At 38.0% G+C, this 19,402-nt stretch overlaps 1 protein-coding gene across 5 annotated transcripts in view; it reads right to left on the minus strand.

The window, feature by feature from the left end:
- Positions 1 to 17,533, minus strand: part of LOC139121112 (DIS3-like exonuclease 1) — a 30,899-nt gene extending 13,366 nt beyond the window's left edge. Inside the window, exons 1-13 of one of the 5 annotated variants that reach the window (XM_070685753.1) lie at positions 17,274 to 17,533; positions 11,483 to 11,613; positions 10,506 to 10,657; positions 9,056 to 9,137; positions 7,566 to 7,713; positions 6,831 to 6,966; positions 5,998 to 6,057; positions 5,362 to 5,453; positions 3,864 to 3,979; positions 3,058 to 3,324; positions 2,402 to 2,550; positions 794 to 892; positions 106 to 301 (exon numbers count right to left, since the gene is read on the minus strand). In XM_070685753.1, the coding sequence (XP_070541854.1) occupies positions 106 to 301; positions 794 to 892; positions 2,402 to 2,550; positions 3,058 to 3,324; positions 3,864 to 3,979; positions 5,362 to 5,453; positions 5,998 to 6,057; positions 6,831 to 6,966; positions 7,566 to 7,713; positions 9,056 to 9,137; positions 10,506 to 10,657; positions 11,483 to 11,613; positions 17,274 to 17,409 (1,764 nt within the window). In that variant the 5' untranslated portion in view covers positions 17,410 to 17,533. Of the gene's footprint in view, positions 1 to 105; positions 302 to 793; positions 893 to 2,401; positions 2,551 to 3,057; positions 3,325 to 3,863; positions 3,980 to 5,361; positions 5,454 to 5,997; positions 6,058 to 6,830; positions 6,967 to 7,565; positions 7,714 to 9,055; positions 9,138 to 9,525; positions 9,672 to 9,875; positions 10,104 to 10,295; positions 10,447 to 10,505; positions 10,658 to 11,482; positions 11,614 to 14,548; positions 14,748 to 17,273 lie in introns of those variants that run through there. The other 4 variants (XM_070685752.1, XM_070685756.1, XM_070685755.1 and 1 more) reach the window with 4 other exon arrangements.
- Positions 17,534 to 19,402: the final 1,869 nt, after the last annotated feature.

The following is a 19,402-nucleotide window of genomic DNA, read 5'->3' on the forward strand; positions in this document are numbered from 1 at the left end:
AAAAGGATTAATCTAGATTCAAACTGAGCTAAAACAATAAATATGTACATTACAACAGCATTACGCAAACTGTTATACGAACTGAGTGGCGCATGATACACATACCTCATAAAACATTTTATAAGCAGACCTGATGATTGTTCTACCATACCATACATTCTGCACTTCATAATTGGAGTCTAGTTCCCACAACACGGTCATCGCATAACGATCCACTCCGCCAATCAGAGAACAGAGGTCGGCACTGAGTATGGCTGGCAGCATGTCATGCCGTCTGTCAGCCAGGTAAACTGTAGTTGCTCTGCAATAAAGAATGACAGTCATTTACCAGGATGAGTTCTACATTTAATGATCAGTGCAAATAAAATTTAATTCACTGTCTTTTAGTTTTTTATACAGACCAGTCCATCTTTAAACAAAACCTCCATCAGTTACATTTATTATCTAATACAAATAGAAGTTTCAACAAGGCTTCTCCTTGTAACCAAAGCCTTTTGAAGTCAAATTCACAAGCATGTTGAAGTCTTATACCTCCTTGGCAATGTGCAATGGCTTGGTAGATTGTTTATTATTTACACTGACTTAAAGGGTCTGAAACTAGGGTTATTCTCTACCTGATTGGCTGTTTGGAAATAAATTCAATTAGAACGATGAATTTCAGCCAACTGATTGGCTAAAAGCTTGTAAGACACTGCACATTAGCCAATATCTCATAATGAACCTAAACAGGAGAACCCATGCATCAAGAAATCAAGATACCACATCTACACAGTGATATGTGCAACTTCTCTACCTTGCTTTGGCTTCAAGATCAGTCAATGAATTTGGCTTGACAAAATATGACACATCAGCAATGTGTACTCCCAGTTCTAGATTGCCATTTGGAAGCTGTCTGCAACAAAACAAGATTAAAATCCATACCTTTGTCAGTCATTAAGATGACACAAATCCTGTTGTTATCGATACAATGCTGTTTTTACTCTCAGTTCAACCAAGATAACCTTAAGCCTCTTTTTTTAACTAATATCCATACTAACATTTAATATATTTGTTTACGTACAAATTTTAATTAACCCATTGACTACCTTGAACGCCGGATATATCCTGCGCCATTTTGAATTACCATATGCCTTTAGTGCCGGAAATATCCGGCACAGTTAAATAGGCGTATTTGCTTTGTGTTTGTCCCTAAAATCCCGTAATTTCGGCATCTGCACGCAGCGCGACCAAGATAAATGTATTCCGACCTGGCCTGAATGTGATTGCGCCCCAGTACGTCCGAGTACAGCCAAAATACGGAAGCAAAGGTTGTGACCCATGACCTCGATCCTAAAAGGTCAAGCTGATCACAGAAGCGTCGTGCTGATTGTTCACAGTTTTCAGAAGCTGGTTGATGTCATTTACTTGCAAGATTTTTATTGTTTGTTTTTTTTAATGAAATGAAATGAAATGTTTATTTATTGAAAACTAATGATTAATATGTAAATATCTTCTATTAACAGCAATATTCTATACTTAAAACTGGAGGAAATATAATTTTTTACTATGACCCAGTGAAATTTTATAGTAGCCATACTGTCAATATGACAGGCCACATGACTGGTGACATGTAATTGGTCATGTGATATGTTGTTCCCTAAAATGTATTTTAAATATTGTCAATTATTTTTTGGTAAATCATAACCATTTTAGATGAATGTTTCTGCAAGGAAGACATAAAGAAGGTATTTACAAATAAAATGTGTTGATTTTCAAATACAGAATTATATCAGATGCTGATGTTTGTGGTTCATTTACTCTGCCTTTTATGAGAAATTCTTAAACAGGTACACCTATAAATAAAGTAAAGGGTAGTTATTATTACATATATGTAAAGACAATGCCATGAAAATTGCAACTGTATTCAAATTTGAGTCATTTTATGGATTCAAAACACGTCCTGATGCTTCAAATATTCTTTCCCGGCATATTCTTTGGCAACTCTGGTCACATGAGTCATGTGACCAGTCATGTGACCTGAAAATACAAAACTTATGTACGAAAAAGTGGGAAATTTCATGCTGATTCAGAAAATATATGGTTTATTGGTACTTACTTAATTTTTACTCTATGCAGTGTTGTTGCAATGAAAACACCCAAGATTTTATCAATATTTACATAAGGGGCCTGGTATATAGGAATACATTGGCCTTGGTAGTCAAGGGGTTAAGTATGATATAATGACAAGACAGAAGATTTGCTTTTATTAGTGTGACATTTGTTAACGTTAGAAATACACAGTTCACTTTTCAAGAATTCTACTGCATACTTGAAACTCATGGTTATAAATGTAGAACCTATCTTACATCTTGCAGATGTGTTTTATGGAAGTTGTGACGTTACAAGAAACTTTGATCATCACCTGACAGACAAAGTATCATCTACATCCTCACATCCTTTTGGATCGATGCTGAAGATGAGGTGAGACTGATGTAGATCTCGTCGCCTAGCAACTTCTTCCGGGTCCATAGTCCAGGGTTTCTCTTCAGAATTAGTTGGCAGCTCTTTGATCTGGAATGGAGATTAGCATTACATGGATTCCAGGAATAAAGGTTGTATTACATGGCTTCCATGGAATAAATGGAAGTACTTCTATCACATGGCTTCAATGGAATAAATGGAAGTACATGGCTTTCGGGGAATGGAAAGTAGCATTACGTGGCTTCCAATAATATTTACAAGTCAAATACATCTCTTACAGACAGATATTCCATTAGCACTTTCTAGAAGTTTGAAGAAGTAGATAAATATGCAAGTTGTATGTTAATTCAAGAATAACAAAAATGCAAATTACATTTTAATTTGCATTAACAGACAGCTTCAATTTAGTAACATGCATGTAAGATCTTGATATTGCAATGATTTTCAGTAAAACTTCACATCAATTTCTTTTCTTGCTAAGACTTGGATTGGCAGTGAACATTTAATGTAAGAAAGATCTACTGTGGACAAAATGGAAAAAATTCCTCAAAATCAGAGAATGACCCATTCAAGTATCAGCCTGAGAATCTAACGAACCTGTCCTTCTGAGAAAGCTCTGACTGAGATGTTATTTTCCACCAGGATTGATGCAATTTCTGTCTCCAGGCTTCCGATGGTGCCAAGAGTACGCACAAAGTGGCCGTTGGGATACTGGGAGTCCAGGGGCCATGAATCGATCCTCACTATCACCCTGTGGTGTTGCAGTGTCTCAGCTTGTCTGGTGCTGATCCGAATCCGGGGGATTCTGTAGTCATAGGGTATGACCAGTATCCTACCACCCTTTGACCTCTGACCTTGACCTTCCTGTTGAGAGGAAGAGAAGGTGAAGGTACACATGACAACATAGCATAAACATTTACACTCTGAAGTAGTGGAATGACAGAAACTGTTGCGAAATGCCTCAATATTAGAGTTTTAATCCTTTGAGTGTTGTAATTTTTGATAATTTTGGAGCAAATGGACATCAAATTTAATTAGCTACAGTTTTTTATCAAAGTTTTGCCAAAAATCTGAAAATATTTGACTGGGGTATATTTTGTAAAGGTGACAAAAATTGACTTTGGCATTCAAAGGGTTAATTCTGAAGGATGAATGTTAATGCTATATGAAGATATCTGCCTGTTTCCAAATTATTGGAGAATTACAAGAGAACGTCTACTTTTGTTGTCTTCCTGTTACTGTCCACAGGGCTAGGTTAACAGAAGCTAAATTCAAGAGTATAAAACTTACTGACTTAATGTACTTAACACTGACATCAAACTTCATAAGATGTTTTCCTTCAATGAGTCATGTCTCTATCATCTGAATGCCAGCACACACATTAGTAAATTATGAATCCTTACTGTGTTTTGTGGAAAAGAAGCAACATAGTCTCTCCAATTCCTCTGTACAATGCCAACAACTCTTCCAGTTGGCATGGTAGTATTTGATTCTGAATCAGTGCCTTTGTCCTGCATGTCTGTCAATATATAAAGATGTGTTGCCACAAGTAGGTACATCTGTTCATAAGTTTGCCTAGATATAATCTTGATTGAATTTTCTCACCTACACCTTCTGCTAACACTGAATGATTTGCAATATTTGATCATAAGATGCTGTGATCTGCCATCATATATAATGTGGAGTTGCCTATGCGTATGAATTTTACCCGAGGCTGGAATCAAGGAAAGTATGCTTTATAAATCAATATTGAAATCCATGATGATCAGTGTTTTGATAAAGATGTTCATTTTATCCATGGTCAATCCACATGCCATGTCTTGGCAGGGTTTAAGAACACTAAATTAACTCTTAATTGTACTGCAATTAAACACTATATGTGAGGCATGCTTCTATTTATTTACAGTGAAAAAGCCTCCAAGGAAAGATGAGTACCACTTTTCTTCAGGAGTACAAAATGCATATGATTTGTGAATATGAAACTATTATAATAAGTCATTATAATTGGTTTTTCTAACCTATGAAATACTCATGTTTTGCATAAATGAATGCATAATATCATGCTTTACGCATTGTAGGTTCGGGTGCACTCATGTTTGCCTCAGAGAAGGTTTATTTTTTGCCAACCTTGACTACAACATTGCCCTGCTTCATGGCTTACCGGACTCAAACACCAAATTATTATAGATGGTCCAGAATTCAGCTAACCCTCTCAACACACCCATGAAGACAAGAGATCACATCACTTCTGTCATGAAGAAACTCCACTTGCTTATAAATTGCTACATGGACTCACTTCTCAATACCTGGCAGATCTCTTTGATCAAATCTTACATGTACATTTAAAGTTCCTTGTACCTGGTTCAAATTATTTGGCAGTAGATCTTTTTCTTACTCTCCATCAATCCTTTTGAATCAACTGCCAGCTGATATTCATTCATCCCCAAACATCAACATTTTCATGACAAATTCCGAGACATACTTCTTTGACAGAATTTATCTGTGACATTTTTGTTAAGCATATACTACCGTGGTATACTCTTCTATACTGTACTATACCATCCTATCCTACCCTATGACGTCCTATCCTTCCATACCCTATAGACTGTTAAAAAAAACACATCTAGGCTAGTGGTACTAGGATTTGCACTAAGGTTTTCTCAATATTTGGGAAAGGAATGGTTCTACTCCGGAATAAAAAGGACGCAATACGTTCTACAGACTCAGTACGCCCAAGAGATCATGTGATCGCGGTACAAACAAACCCACATGTGCACTAACATGTGGAAATACAGGTTCGTCTATGTGCATTTACACACGTGGGTTTGTTTGTACCGTGGTCCATTCGAATTCTGTTTTGACCTATATATTGAGAAAGGATGGAAAAAGAAATCTAATCACCTTCACTTTGTGCCAATGATTTACTTCTTCCTTGCCATTCCATTCTTGGCAACAGTTCAACAGCAACTATGTCACCATGGACTGCTCTGTTTCTGTTTTGAACAAGCAAGAGAAATACTTCTTCATACTGACATGTGATGGACATATGATTATCCTGTGCCATGTCACCCTTAATGTCTGAACAATATTTCAGCTTGTGGTATATCAGGAAAGTACTATGACAGTTAGATCAATTGACGAACTTTGAGATGTAAATATAACCTTATTGTACATTGTATACTGTATATGTACATGTGGTTGACTTTGTGTTATCCACATCTTGTTAATTTTCTGTAAAATAAGGGTTACCTTCTATATTGACTGTCAGCTTCCCTTCCCATCTTTTCAATGTTCCCTATTGCTTAATTCTTCTGTTGTAAAGAAACTAATCTAGCAGAATTCTGTTGTAAAGAAACTAATCTAGCACACAGCTTCTGATATTAGAAAAGAACAGTGACAGTGGACAAATGTGTTTCATAGTGTCAAGAATTCATGCATCACCTCATACCATGACAGATGTTTGTAAACAGCTCTTCAAAGCACACAACTGCACAGTAAGAGTACAATTTTGATGAATGAAGCAAAAGTGGTCAGTACCTGTTATTTGCTCCAGGTATCAGAATATCTGATTCAGCATCAGTGTTTTTCATTCCAGTTCTGTGTATTAAAAACAAACAAAGAAAACAGATATCAATCATAATTTAATTATTTAAGGTAGCATATGTATGTGCTCAAAAAGTGAAAGACTTCAACATTTCCTCAAACTTTCCTCATGAAAACTTTCAATCATTCTCTTACCAAACGGTAATAAAAAACTGGGGTCAATATGCAAAGTCTGAGAACGGAGAAACAGAATTACCGATATTTGAAATTCAAAATGGCTGCCATCCCTGTGTTAACTCTGGGAGAAAAATAAAAGTTTAGATTTTTTAAAAAGCCAAGAAATTGAAAATTTTTCTTACATCAAGAGTTTTAAAACAAGCCACACACACAAGTGGTAGCTCAGTAAAGAATGTAAAAATTTGAATGTCTGAGTATCTGTCCCCAAAGTGTGCTCTACCTTAATGCCGTACTTTTGTTTTCAATTGGATTGGCAACATTTCTTTTACCTTTCATGTACATGTGGAAAAGACGACTTGGGAAACAGAGTTCTCTGTTAAAAGTAACAAGGTTGATTTAAAAATAGTGAGTGTAACTAGCATTGGAAAAGTAACATTCACAACGGGTGGGTGAATAGATTTTCCTGCTAATTGTTTCAATCCTCTGGAGATTTGCATCCTAAAAAACACGTCACTGTTAATTAGATCAAACAAGGTTTAAATACAAAATTTGTGATTCCCATCATGGATAGAAAGACTACTTGAACCAAAAGATTTATGATGTAGTGACTCTCCAGGATAAATATTGTAATATATCAGAAGTATTCTAACCCTGTTCTTTGTAGGAAAGCTTCTTGCTGTGGTCTGTGTTTATTGACTTGAAGACATCCTTGGACATATCTTCCTGACTTAATACCGGCAGCTACCACTTCCTGGGGAAGATAATCCTTCTTCGCTTTGACATTTCCTGAAAATTTAAAAGATATTTTCACCACTGTCTAAAACCTGTGTTTTTTAACCAATGATAGCATTAATAAATGAAATCAGAATGTCGAGTAGTTTATTCAGCCAGCACAAATGCCAACACACTATGTCAAACCTATACTGTAAGAATTCTGTCATTGTCAATTATTTTTAGGAAAATTTGATTGAAACCTGTAGTATTAGAACTCAGTGGTATTAAGCACTACCCCATCAATTTTATTTATTTATTTATTTATTTGGAAATCATACAGATTAAGTCTCATTTACAGGTTCCTAAAAAATTCTCAAAAAAGCCTTAAAAGAAAACATAACATAAAGGTAAACAGGACAAAACAAAGAAAATAGCAACAAAACAAAGAATGAACAGTATTTACAAAACTAAAATCAAGAGTAGCAGACACATAGAAAAGGAAAAGAATATAAATAAGTAATCAAGGACAGCCATCAAAATATAATATGTCTCATGAAAGTCTGAAAGAATCACTTTATGATTGCATTCAGACACATCAGGCCCATATTAATTACTCAAACTTATGTAGGCATCAATTCTTCACACACAATACTACATGTACTATATCTCACCTTTCATGTCAGCTGTTTCTTTCAACGATGCTGACAAAGATTCGTAGATGTCAAGGGCATTTGTCACACTTGACCAAAACTTTTTGAGGTACTCTTCCATCGACAGTAAGAACACTCCTGTAGTCTTAGCACCAAGTTCTTTAATCAGCTTGAATGCCATGTAATGAGATCATAGAACATAATCATGCAGTTGTTTGAGTGATCAGAGTCACTGCACTCAGAGTGTCTTGTTTAAGTTAGGATACACATGGATGAAGTTTCTAATAATAGTTCATAATCCAAAATCAAGGGCTAACTTCTTGTTAAACAATGCTAGAATGTTGAATACTTGTACATATTTCAGGAAAAAGCTGCTTGAGGAAGTTTTCTATTGGCAATCAGAGCACTCCTGTAGTCTTTGCAGATGTGAGCAGAATTTGGACTGAGAGTTGTCCGCTTAATGGCAGTGACAGGATGAACTCATATAAAACCCAAGTTCTAATCAGGCCATATGATCATCCTAACATGACAATCCTGATGTGGGTTTCACTCAACAAAGACTTACTATATAGCATTATTACACCTCACTCATTCAGCGTGCACTGCCATTGGTTAAACACGACTCACGTGACATGTAAAAGAACGTGATGATGCCCTCTGCATTTGATATTACATGGATGACGTCATTTTACTTACTGCGCATCCTTTCTGCGCAAAACAAATTGTCGTTCGCTTGTTGTACTTTGCAGTTGGCAACTTATGGCTGCGAAACGTCATGCAGAGCTGTCACCGGCACAGTTAGACGGTATTTTGATGCAAGTAAACAGCAAACGAACGAAAATGGCAACAAGGAATGCAATTTTTTTTGTTCAGCGACTATGCAAGCAACAAATTTGGATACGCCACCGAGGAGATCGGCAAACTTTAGCGGCAACCCTAGACTCGGCACTGACAACATTTTACGCTGAGGTCCGGACTCGGAAGGCGAACTGTACTCGAAGAAGTCTTTGTGTTTTTGTTTCTTTGCATGTTTGCTTGTTCGGTGTAATAAAAATAATAACACATGAGAGCTTGGGCAATATCACGATTTTTTGCCTGCCCTCGGGCTGATGGTCATGATCGAAATACTGATGATGCCCTCGCCTACGGCTCGGGCATCATCAGTATTTCGATCATGACCACCATCCCTTGGGCAGGCAATAAATCGTGATATTGCACTCGCTCTCATGTGTTATTATTTAATTATGGCATAAGCATATTACCAAACTGAGAATTGGAGTGTATTTCAAACACAAATATTTTCAACAGACTAATCTACGTGGGTACAGCAGAAATCAACAACTGTGTACAATCTGTATTGTTGTACCTATGCTGTATACATGTAGGTATTGCTGTACCTGAAGGAACTCCACATTAAATTACATTGTTACACAATGGATGATATTAATGGGGTCTCACAAACAGACTGTATATGAGCAAAAAGAATATTTTCATCTGTCAAGTTCTGTTACCTTTGTATCCTCTGTGATGACAAGGATGGGTATCTGACCAGCTAGATGATTGTAGTACCAGACTGCACCATCGTAAACTGTCCTGCACAGAAATCAAAAGGCGCGTTGTGAAGAGTCTTGGTAATTCAATAAACAATATCAGCTTCTAACAGAATGATACTTGTATGGTACAGGTCTGCAAAGTGTTATCATTCAAAGATGAGTGAAAATATAATATCTGAGCTGTCGTTTCAAGATCCTTAGAACATTTGCAATGATACTTGATATTTAACATTTGTTGTTCTTCATATTTATATAGGCTTTGTTATTAATCTATAATCTCACTCAGTTTCAACAAAAGACAATGACAACTCTGTTCGACGCTCAAACTTTTTCCACAGTGACTTGGCTGCGACTGTATTGGTTATTATATTTCAGTTGGAACTGTTCACATAGAACAGAGGTAAGGAATCATTCCCTCTGTTCAATACCTTGACTGCCAGTCATTGAGGCTTTCCCCTGGTTGTCTTTCACTGTATGCATAGTGACAGAATTCATTACCTTGACTGCCAGTCATTGAGGCTTTCCCCTGGTTGTCTTTCACTTTATGCATAGTGACAGAATTCATTACCTTGACTGCCAGTCATTGAGGCTTTCCCCTGGTTGTCTTTCACTGTACGCATAGTGACAGAATTCATTACCTTGACTAACAGTCATTGAGGCTTTCCCCTGCTTGCCTTTCACTGTACGCATAGTGACAGAATTCATTACCTTGACTGCCACTCATTGAGGCTTTGCCCTGGTTGCCTTTCACTGTATGCATAGTGACAGAATTCATTACCTTGACTGCCAGTCATTGAGGCTTTCCCCTGGTTGCCTTTCACTGTATGCATAGTGACAGAATTCATTACCTTGACTGCCAGTCATTGAGGCTTTCCCCTGGTTGCCTTTCACTGTATGCATAGTGACAGAATTCATTACCTTGACTGCCAGTCATTGAGGCTTTGCCCTGCTTGCCTTTCACTGTATGCATAGTGACAGAATTCATTACCTTGACTGCCAGTCATTGAGGCTTTGCCCTGCTTGCCTTTCACTGTATGCATAGTGACAGAATTTATTACCTTGACTGCCAGTCATTGAGGCTTTGCCCTGGTTGCCTTTCACTGTATGCATAGTGACAGAATTCATTACCTTGACTGCCAGTCATTGAGGCTTTGCCTTGGTTGCCTTTCACTGTATGCATAGTGACAGAATTCATTACCTTGACTGCCAGTCATTGAGGCTTTCCCCTGTTTTCCTTTCATTGTATGCATAGTGACAGAATTCATTACCTTGACTGCCAGTCATTGAGGCTTTGCCCTGGTTGCCTTTCACTCTATGCATAGTGACAGAATTCATTACCTTGACTGCCAGTCATTGAGGCTTTCCCCTGTTTTCCTTTCATTGTATGCATAGTGGCAGAATTCATTACCTTGACTGCCAGTCATTGAGGCTTTCCCCTGCTTTCCTTTCATTGTATGCATAGTGGCAGAATTCATTTGCGAAAATACTGCACTGCTGTCTCGGGTCTTTCACCACATTACGAATTCTTGTATAAGCCCTTCTGCTTCCTTGATGGAGTACCTGTTGTACAGAGTGATTTTTCTAATTTAAAATTGACTGCAAAGTCCTTGAGATGAGGCTATATACTATTACAGTAAAACGGAAAGATTCAGTTGTAGGCAGATGGGTGCTTTGCACAAAGGTTCCAGCACCCTCTTGAAACATTCATTCCCATACCCTCTGAGCTGATATGATTTATCACCCATGCAAATCATTGATCCTGAACATGGGAAAATTTTCCGTTTTACACTATCTGTAAAGGACTGAAGAAACAAAGCAAAACTCAAAGGCCTTTATGTTGGTTTAATCCTTTCGCCATCATTTTTTGCCCCGGCCCCTGTCTATGTTTGGTCCAAACCCAATGTTATCACCACCAAACCAAACTCATGATTATATCCTGAACATCTAGCTCAAACAGTCACACATCTACTCTCTGTCAATGTACAAGCACAAATGCATGAGAAAAGGTGATATTAAAATCGTATAAATGCCTTAACCCTTTACCTGCCAGACAGTATCACTTCCCCATCTGCCAATTCAGTAAACAGTGGTATTGAGCCAAACCATACGTATTTTTACCCACTTGGCTTGGTATTTTATAGCAGCTTTTTAGTCTGTAAAAATCATGTTTACAGTTACAATCTCTGTCTTCAGGGACCTTCGAATCTTTTCGTCTTTGTTAAAATGCACCATATGGGACATGTTTTGCTTCACTAGTTTTAATCAACTTGACCTGATGGTGAAATATGAACTTGGCAGGTATAGGGTAAAATCACAGACTTGAACCAAGTTTCATTCATAACTGGCACACATGGTGTTGGAGTAACATATCATTCATGAACTTACACTGTGTAATACTGTCTGAAGGAACAGAATTCCACAGATCTCTGGTAGTTCAAGAATTTCCAGAAAATCTCTTGCAGCCTGGCAGTCTGGTACAACATAATGAGTGAGTCCAGCTGGTAGTCTACCAACACCTGAACAGGGGGAAAATCGTGAGTCAAGTTACTTGATAACAAATACAATATAGATCTTAGATGGGAGGGGACTCTGAGATGTCACTTATCTCTGAGGCAGGCTAGATTTAAAAAATAGCGCCAATGGCACTTGATCACAACTGGCACATTGTGAAACTACTCTTATCTCTGGGTACACCTGTACATGAAATACTGAATGGGTAGGTGCTGCGGGTTTGGAGTTTGTCAGTAAATGCACACAGAAAACAAAGTCCCGAAGTAGCAAATTCCAGCCATTTTCAAACCACACTGTTTGTCAGTGGGGTAAGCAATATTCGCAAAAATCACATTTCCAGGCTAATAGACTATGTTTTACGAAATCACACGTCCTTATTACAAAATAAAACGATCTTTGTCTTTAAATCAATGCGCCAGTAAACAGGTCCAGCAGCTAGTTATGTCATCAAGTCTGTAATGTTAAGGGTCATAACAAATGTGAGAAATCTAAAACATTAAATATGTTGTTTTTTATCAATTTTATTACCAAAAGCGCATGAAAATCTCTGATACTTTGAATCAGCCATCCTGCATATTTGTAACATTCATCAAAACCTCATTTCTGTTCAACAACTCATTAAATAGTCCACAATGCAGGATTGGTGTACATTCCAAAACTACATGTACGCATATGAAAGACCCCTAAAATCAATTAGTTAAAGGGGGGTTAGAAATTTCCCAAAACTATCTAACCGCTGCTCCGTTTGGCTCCATTTTTCGGAATCAGAACCTTGGAATTAGTCTGAATATCTCTACCAAATATCAATGCAGTCTGTTCAGCGGTTTTCGACTTTTTGTCGTTTACGGAAAATGGACACTAGCTGTCCACCACCGGTTGAAGCTAACCCTATATCACAACTTCCAGATGTGATAATGACCTATGGTCATTATGTTAAAAAATACCACCAATGGCGCTTCGACATAATGACCGCCTAGTATTATCGGCATTTATCAACAACCACACTCACTGTGAATTAGACAGACCACGAAGTCAATGAGCAACATATAGCTGAAAGACTATTTTTCACATTGCGATTTTAAGCTCATTTTTATGAGAAAAGAGACATGTTTATGTATATGGAGAAAAAGCAGAAGACATATTTGTAAATTGTTTGTTAAGTGACAATCATATATGCATCTCTTGAAATTTTGTGGTTATAAGGTTTAACAGTAGTGTAAGAATAATGAGGTTAGAATAAGTTAGTAAAGCTGACAGTAATTAAGATTACAAAATTATACACTAAGCTGGGGAAATCTGATTGAAATAAATGTTGAAAAGTAGCAAAGTCATGGTCATCTTTTGTCTAATACCTTGTGTAAGTTCATGAACTTTACATATTAAATCTTGCTATAGATTTGTTGCTAATGGACAATAACTGTGTTTCAGATCATTTGAGAGCAATCTATCCATGACAGGTTTAAATTGTAATATACTTCAATTTAAAGGAGAGAAACTTCTCAAATAATTTTTTTCCCTGTAATTTGCTGTGAGAACACATGGACAGATGCTCAGGACTCTATGCTGGTGCTACCTTGATAACTAACCTACAACTTGTAACGTCATTGTCTAACCTGTTCACCCCAATTTCCTGTAGACAGGTCCACACTCTCCATTGATAACAATGGGTTGGGCCATACCATTGTAGTGAAAGACTGTAACATGTGAGGTTGTGGATACTTAATCTCTGGAATGTCAAAGTCTGTATATTGACTCAAGGATGTTTACTTAACAAATGCCTAGGGTCATCTCAAAAGTGAGAATCTAAACTATGAAATATGTTTTTTTTAATGCTTTTGATGCCCAAAAGACCATAGAAATCTCTTATACTTCGAATCAGCCATCCTGCATATTTCTAACATTCATCAAAACCTCATTTCTGTTCAACAACTCATAAAACAGTCCACAATGCAGGATTGGTGTACATTCCCAAACTACATATATGAAAGACCCCTAAAATCAATTAGTTAAAAAGGGGGGTTAGAAATTTCCCAAAACTATCTAACCGGCGCTCCGTTTGGCTCCATTTTTCGGAATTGGAACCTTGGAACCAGTCTATGTATCAGTATCAAATATCAACGCAGTCTGTTCAGCAGTTTTTGACTTTTTGTCGTTTACGGAAATGGACGACATCAAACGCTGGTTGAAACCACCTCTATATCACAACTTCCAGTTGTGATAAAAAAGTGTAAAAATCAATTACATGTGTCTTACAAAGTTCACACAACTGTAGCATTTTAGTATTGTTTCAGCAATTAATTTTTGTGCATCAACAACATTTTGCAGCTCTTCTTCACATCCAATCCCTGTGCTCTCGCTGTCGCTCGTAACTTTCGTAAATTACGAACAAAAATGAAAATTTACGAAAAAAAATGAATGCCCGATCGGCCATTTACGAACGATTTTGTTATTTTTGAAGCCTGATTTTCGGTCAAGATTGTGAATTCCGGGGAAATACTGTCATATCTCGTCTTTCAAAACCTACGCTGCCCCTATCATCAGCGCATCGACACATGGTGATAGCTGGCTTTGGACTTTGACCTGTAATAACATGAGCATGCGCGAAAAGGTTTCAAGATCCCCGGGTCTTGTAATCTCATAGTGGTGTGTCATGCATTACCACCCCATTACGGTAGTTTCGAGACACCCAAACACTCACATGCTGTCAACTTTCCGAGTGGACTGTTCACAGTCGCTCGAGAGTTATTCAGCTCTGGGACTAGTCGCCCCATAGACGAGTATACAGAAGCGAGAAATACCTCAAGTCTGGAAACAGAATGGCTATTTCGTATAGGGATTTTGCCACCATGTCAACTTCGATGTTCGATTTTACCGTGAAAAGTAGCAAGTTCATCTATCATGTAACCGTCGACCGTTCCCTATCATTCTCAAAATTCATACCTGGTACTTGATTTGCTTCACAAACGCTCGTTTCGTGTGATTTTCGGCCGAATTCGACGGACACGTCGCCAAAACATAAGCGTGAGCAACATTCCGGGCACCTCACAGTGGACGTTGGGCACCTCCACTTTACTGACGTTGGCGCCGCGTACCCATGAGGGGTGACTGATGGAAGGTTGTTCATGCCTTATGTTTTGGCGACGTGTCTTCTGAACTCGGCCGAAAATCACACGAAAATTCATACCTGATACTTCATCTGCTTACAAAATGCTCATTTCCTGTGATTTTCGGCCGAGTTCAAGAGACACCTGGCCAAAACATAAGCGTGAGCAACATTCCAGTCAACCCTCATGGGTAGGCTGCGCCAACGTCAGTAAAGTGGAGGTACCCAAGAGGTGACCGGAATGTTGCTCACCCCCAGGTTTTGGCGAGTTGTCCGTCGAATTCGGCCGAAAATCACACGAAACGAGCGTTTTTGAATCAGATAAAGTATCAGGTATGAATTTTTAGAATGGTAGGGAACGATCGACGGTTGCATGATAGTTGAACTTGCTAATTTTCACAGTGAAATCGGACACGGAATGTGACATGGCGTGGTTTTATAGCCATTCTGTTTCCAGACTTGAGGTATTTCTCGCTTCTGTATACTCGTCTATGGGGCGACTAGTCCCAGAGCTGAATAACTCTCGAGCGACTGTGGACTGTTGAAGCGGATCGAGGGAAGCGGGCAGTTACAAATACTTTGGATTGATAGTATCCAGTTGGGAAAGAAAGTTGGGCATAAAAACGGCAACTGATATGAAAAAAATACGAAACAATGAAACCGCCGAGCTAGAAGAGATCAAGAACAGTCAGCCTGAAAGACAGTCGAACTACAGCAGAACTGCAGTCCGGGCCGCGCATGGTTGAACATGTACTGCACAGTGTTTTTCTGTGCATGGAGGTGGAAGCGAGCCGGAAATCTTAGATGTCATAGATTTGTCATTTGACGATCTGCAAATTGAATTTTTCAGTCAGCTTGCCAATTTTAATAGGTTTCCTTCAAAATATTTTACAAGAAACTGTCTCAGCAAATGTTATGAATACTGATAGTTTTCTATGATCCAGAGAAAAGCTGTGCACAGTCCCATGACCAAAAAGTTTATCCAGACAAAAAAATAAATGACGATCATCTGCAGCGTTTTAAAAGTATAACTGTCTCTAAGAAAACATTAGCAGGATCACCAGTCTCAGTTTGCGTACTTAAATTTGATTGAGATGAGACAAAATTTGTGCGAACCACAGACTGCCAAATGTTCTGATCAGTGGTTGTTTAAAAAGAATTTTAGAGATGAACATGGCATAATGACTGCAGCTATAGAGGCACCACCTAGTACCTATGGGATGACATGCATACTTTGAAAGTAACAGAGCTTTCCAAATATGAAAAACAAGGGACAGATTTTCTAGCATCTAAAACTTGTGCAAACACTGATAATATTTGATAATATTAATGACCGCTTCATAAATTAATATATATAATCATCAACCACTGACTACACACACAAAGGGAGTTATGATTTGTGTCACAATATACTTGAACATGTTATGTTGTGTAATAAAGATAGAGTAATTGAATAACATTCATTGGCCGTTGACCAAAATTACACACTTTATTGAGACAAGGAAGAAATTTCAATGTTACAAGCATTCATGACCCATGATGTACTGTGTTATTCAATAAATCTTTTGAAAATGCATATCAAAATATGAGTTTTCATTGTCAAAAAAACTAAAAAGGGATTTTTCATTTTCTTTTGTCTTTAATGAAATCATTCATCATTTCTATCCCCTTAAAATCATCTATTGAGTACCAGAAGTGCTTGTTGAAAGTTGGTGGGTTCAGAATAACATAATTTGTGCTTACTAATATTTTTTGAACCCAATTCGTAAATTTACTAACAATTTCGAAAGGCCAGGGAGAGCACAGTAATCCCAATCCCAACCCATAGCATTTGGCTTGTGAACATCATGCATGTACTATTAACATATAAATATGAGTATAAATATGAGTGTGTACCTTTGTTTAATTATTTGATCATAGGGAACACAGTTTGTTTGTTGTTTGGTTCTTTTGTTTACGAATACATACACCGAGTAAATAACAAAATAGCTGAAACTAAAACATAATGATGTATATTTGTTTGTTTGTGATAAACGCACTTGTTGCTTTATTTCAAACAAACACATTAAGCAACTAGTATATTGTTTTCACTCTGTCTGTGTATTCGTAAACAAACAAAGAAACAACGAAAATCATTGGAGACGAGCTCCCTGTGATTTGATATGGATTCAATGACACAACTTCACTGTCAATGATAACAATAATATACCTGGCGGATATGAGGCTGTGTCGACTTGTATTCTAGAAACCGGCACATGCTTTCATGGCTTTGGGTTGCTGCGATTCCGTAGCCCTACCACTACCCTTGCTGGTTGTGTTGGGGGAGTGGGGCGCCAACACAACTAGCAAGGGTAGTGGCAGGGCTACGGATCCGCAGCGAGGCTTTGGGAGTAGATAATCGGAGAGAATTTCAAAGCTATTACCATGGGGATTGAACAAGACCTCCATGCTACACAGGCACTTGACCCGTCGCTTCGTGATCGGTACTGATTCACAGTAAACAGAGAGATTTCCTGTGAATCAGTACTGATCGCCAAGTCAAGTGCCTATGCCATGCTATACCTTTCGTTTGTGCACATTCAGCCAGGCACAACTCGCTGTTGCATGGGACGTCTTCGCGTAGATAGTGTTCGCGCACGACCCTTACTGTTTGACCGCGATAATTCTTCACGCGTAGCAGTTTTTCTGTCTTCAGCATCTTAATCAATTATTTTAGGACAAAATATGAAAGTGCCTGGCCCAAAAATTAAAAATGTACTATGCAAACAGTTTTCATGACAGCGGTGGCGTCGCCGACGTCAATTCCATGGAGGCGGCCATTTCACAGGCTCTTGAGTCAATGCAGGCGAACCGCTAGCCGCCACTGATACAATAATTAGTGGCGGCTAGCGGTTCGCCTGCATTGACTCAAGAGCCTGTGGGCCATTTAGGGACGGACCATTAGATCTTGGGAGGGGGGGTGGTCAAAAACAGAAAAAAAAAATTTTCAGAGCAGAAAGTTAGGAAAAAAAAAATTTTCAAACTAGTTTGCAAAATAAAAAAAAAATAAATAAGAAGACAAAGCCGTAAAAAAAAAATCTGCAAAAGTCTTTAAAATTTTGAATTTTTTTTAGATTTTACCGACAGAAAGCAACTTTCTGTATTTTTTAGTACATCCTCCCGGCACATTTTTAATTTTAATTTATACATATTTAGAGTGACTGTATCCCTTATACTGGAAGTTGTGATTATCTTATCTTTTCAGGACTTTTGTATTCTGATCACTTGAAAATTATGAAATTATAGAACCTGTTTTCTACTTCTTTCCTGCGTACAAACCAAGCAGGTACACTAGGTAAAACATTGAAACTATGGTATGGTTGTCAAGACAGAAAGTTATATTTGCCTTTTAAGATCAAGGTAAACAGATGCAGGCCACATAAGTTTCATTTTTTTCACAGCATTTTATTGCAATGATGAATGCAAGAATGGGTGAACAAGTAGAAACACGTCAATAATGATAAAACAACATATCAAGTCATTATGTATTATTTTGCTTTTAAAAAGGCATTTTCAATTCTTTTTTCTCAAAAAACAGCCTCAAAAAACAACAGCAACACATGTTTTAACATTCAACAATACACTACATAGAATGCCATCTATCCAACAAATCCCAACACAAAAACACACAAAAGGGGTTGAACTTTGAAAGTTTCTCAATAGCAAATACTGAATAAATCTGCATGAATAATCGTTTTTGTGTAGCAAATTTCAAAGAAATTGGACAAGCCCTTTCAGAGAATACAGATTTTTTGACCATGAATGGCATAAATTGCCCTAAAAAGACAAATATTGAAATTTCAACACATCTATACACATCCAATCAATTTGGACATGCTGCTACAGAGAAATAGATGTTTTGATCAAAAAAGGGCAACAATTGCTCTAAAAACACAAATATGCAAATTTAACTATATTATTTAGCTTATTTTAGCTTCTCAGCTTGTCAAAATCAATTGTAAATCATGAGATATGCATGATGTTTGGTGGGGTGCATGTAGCCATTTCACCACGCAGTAGAAAGGGAAGCCGGGAAACCAAAATAGTCAATTTTCAAAACTATAGGAAGCTACTGAGGAGCAAGAAGACCATGTTTCAGAGGAAGATGTGTAATGCGAAAAAAATGCTCCCAAAGTGCCACCAAATAACACCATTTTTATCTCTAATTTTCAAAAGCTCCAACAGCAGGAGGGGGGACACTCCCCTCCTGACCTCCCCCCCGCAAAAATACTCCCCAAGTGCCACCAAATAACACCATTTTAATCTCTATTTTTCAAAAGCTCCAACGGCAGGAGGGGGCACCCCCTCCTGACCACCCCCCCCCACAAAAATACTCCCCAAGTGCCATCAAATAACACCATTTAAAATCTCTATTTTTCAAAAGCTCCAATGGCAGCAGGGGGGGCACCCCCTCCTGACCACCCCCCGCAAAAATACTCCCCAAGTGCCACCAAATAACACCATTGTAATCTCTATTTTTCAAAAGCTCCAACAGCAGCAGGGGGACACCGCCTCCTGACCTCCCCCTTCAAAATACTCCCCAAGTGCCACCAAATGACACCATTGTAATCTCTATTTTCAAAAGCTCCAACAGCAGCAGGGGGACACCCCTCTCCTGACCTCCCCCTTCAAAAATACTCCCAAGTGCCACC

This window comes from Ptychodera flava, chromosome 21, assembly GCF_041260155.1.
Source record: "Ptychodera flava strain L36383 chromosome 21, AS_Pfla_20210202, whole genome shotgun sequence".
In the NCBI taxonomy this organism is placed as follows: domain Eukaryota; kingdom Metazoa; phylum Hemichordata; class Enteropneusta; family Ptychoderidae; genus Ptychodera; species Ptychodera flava.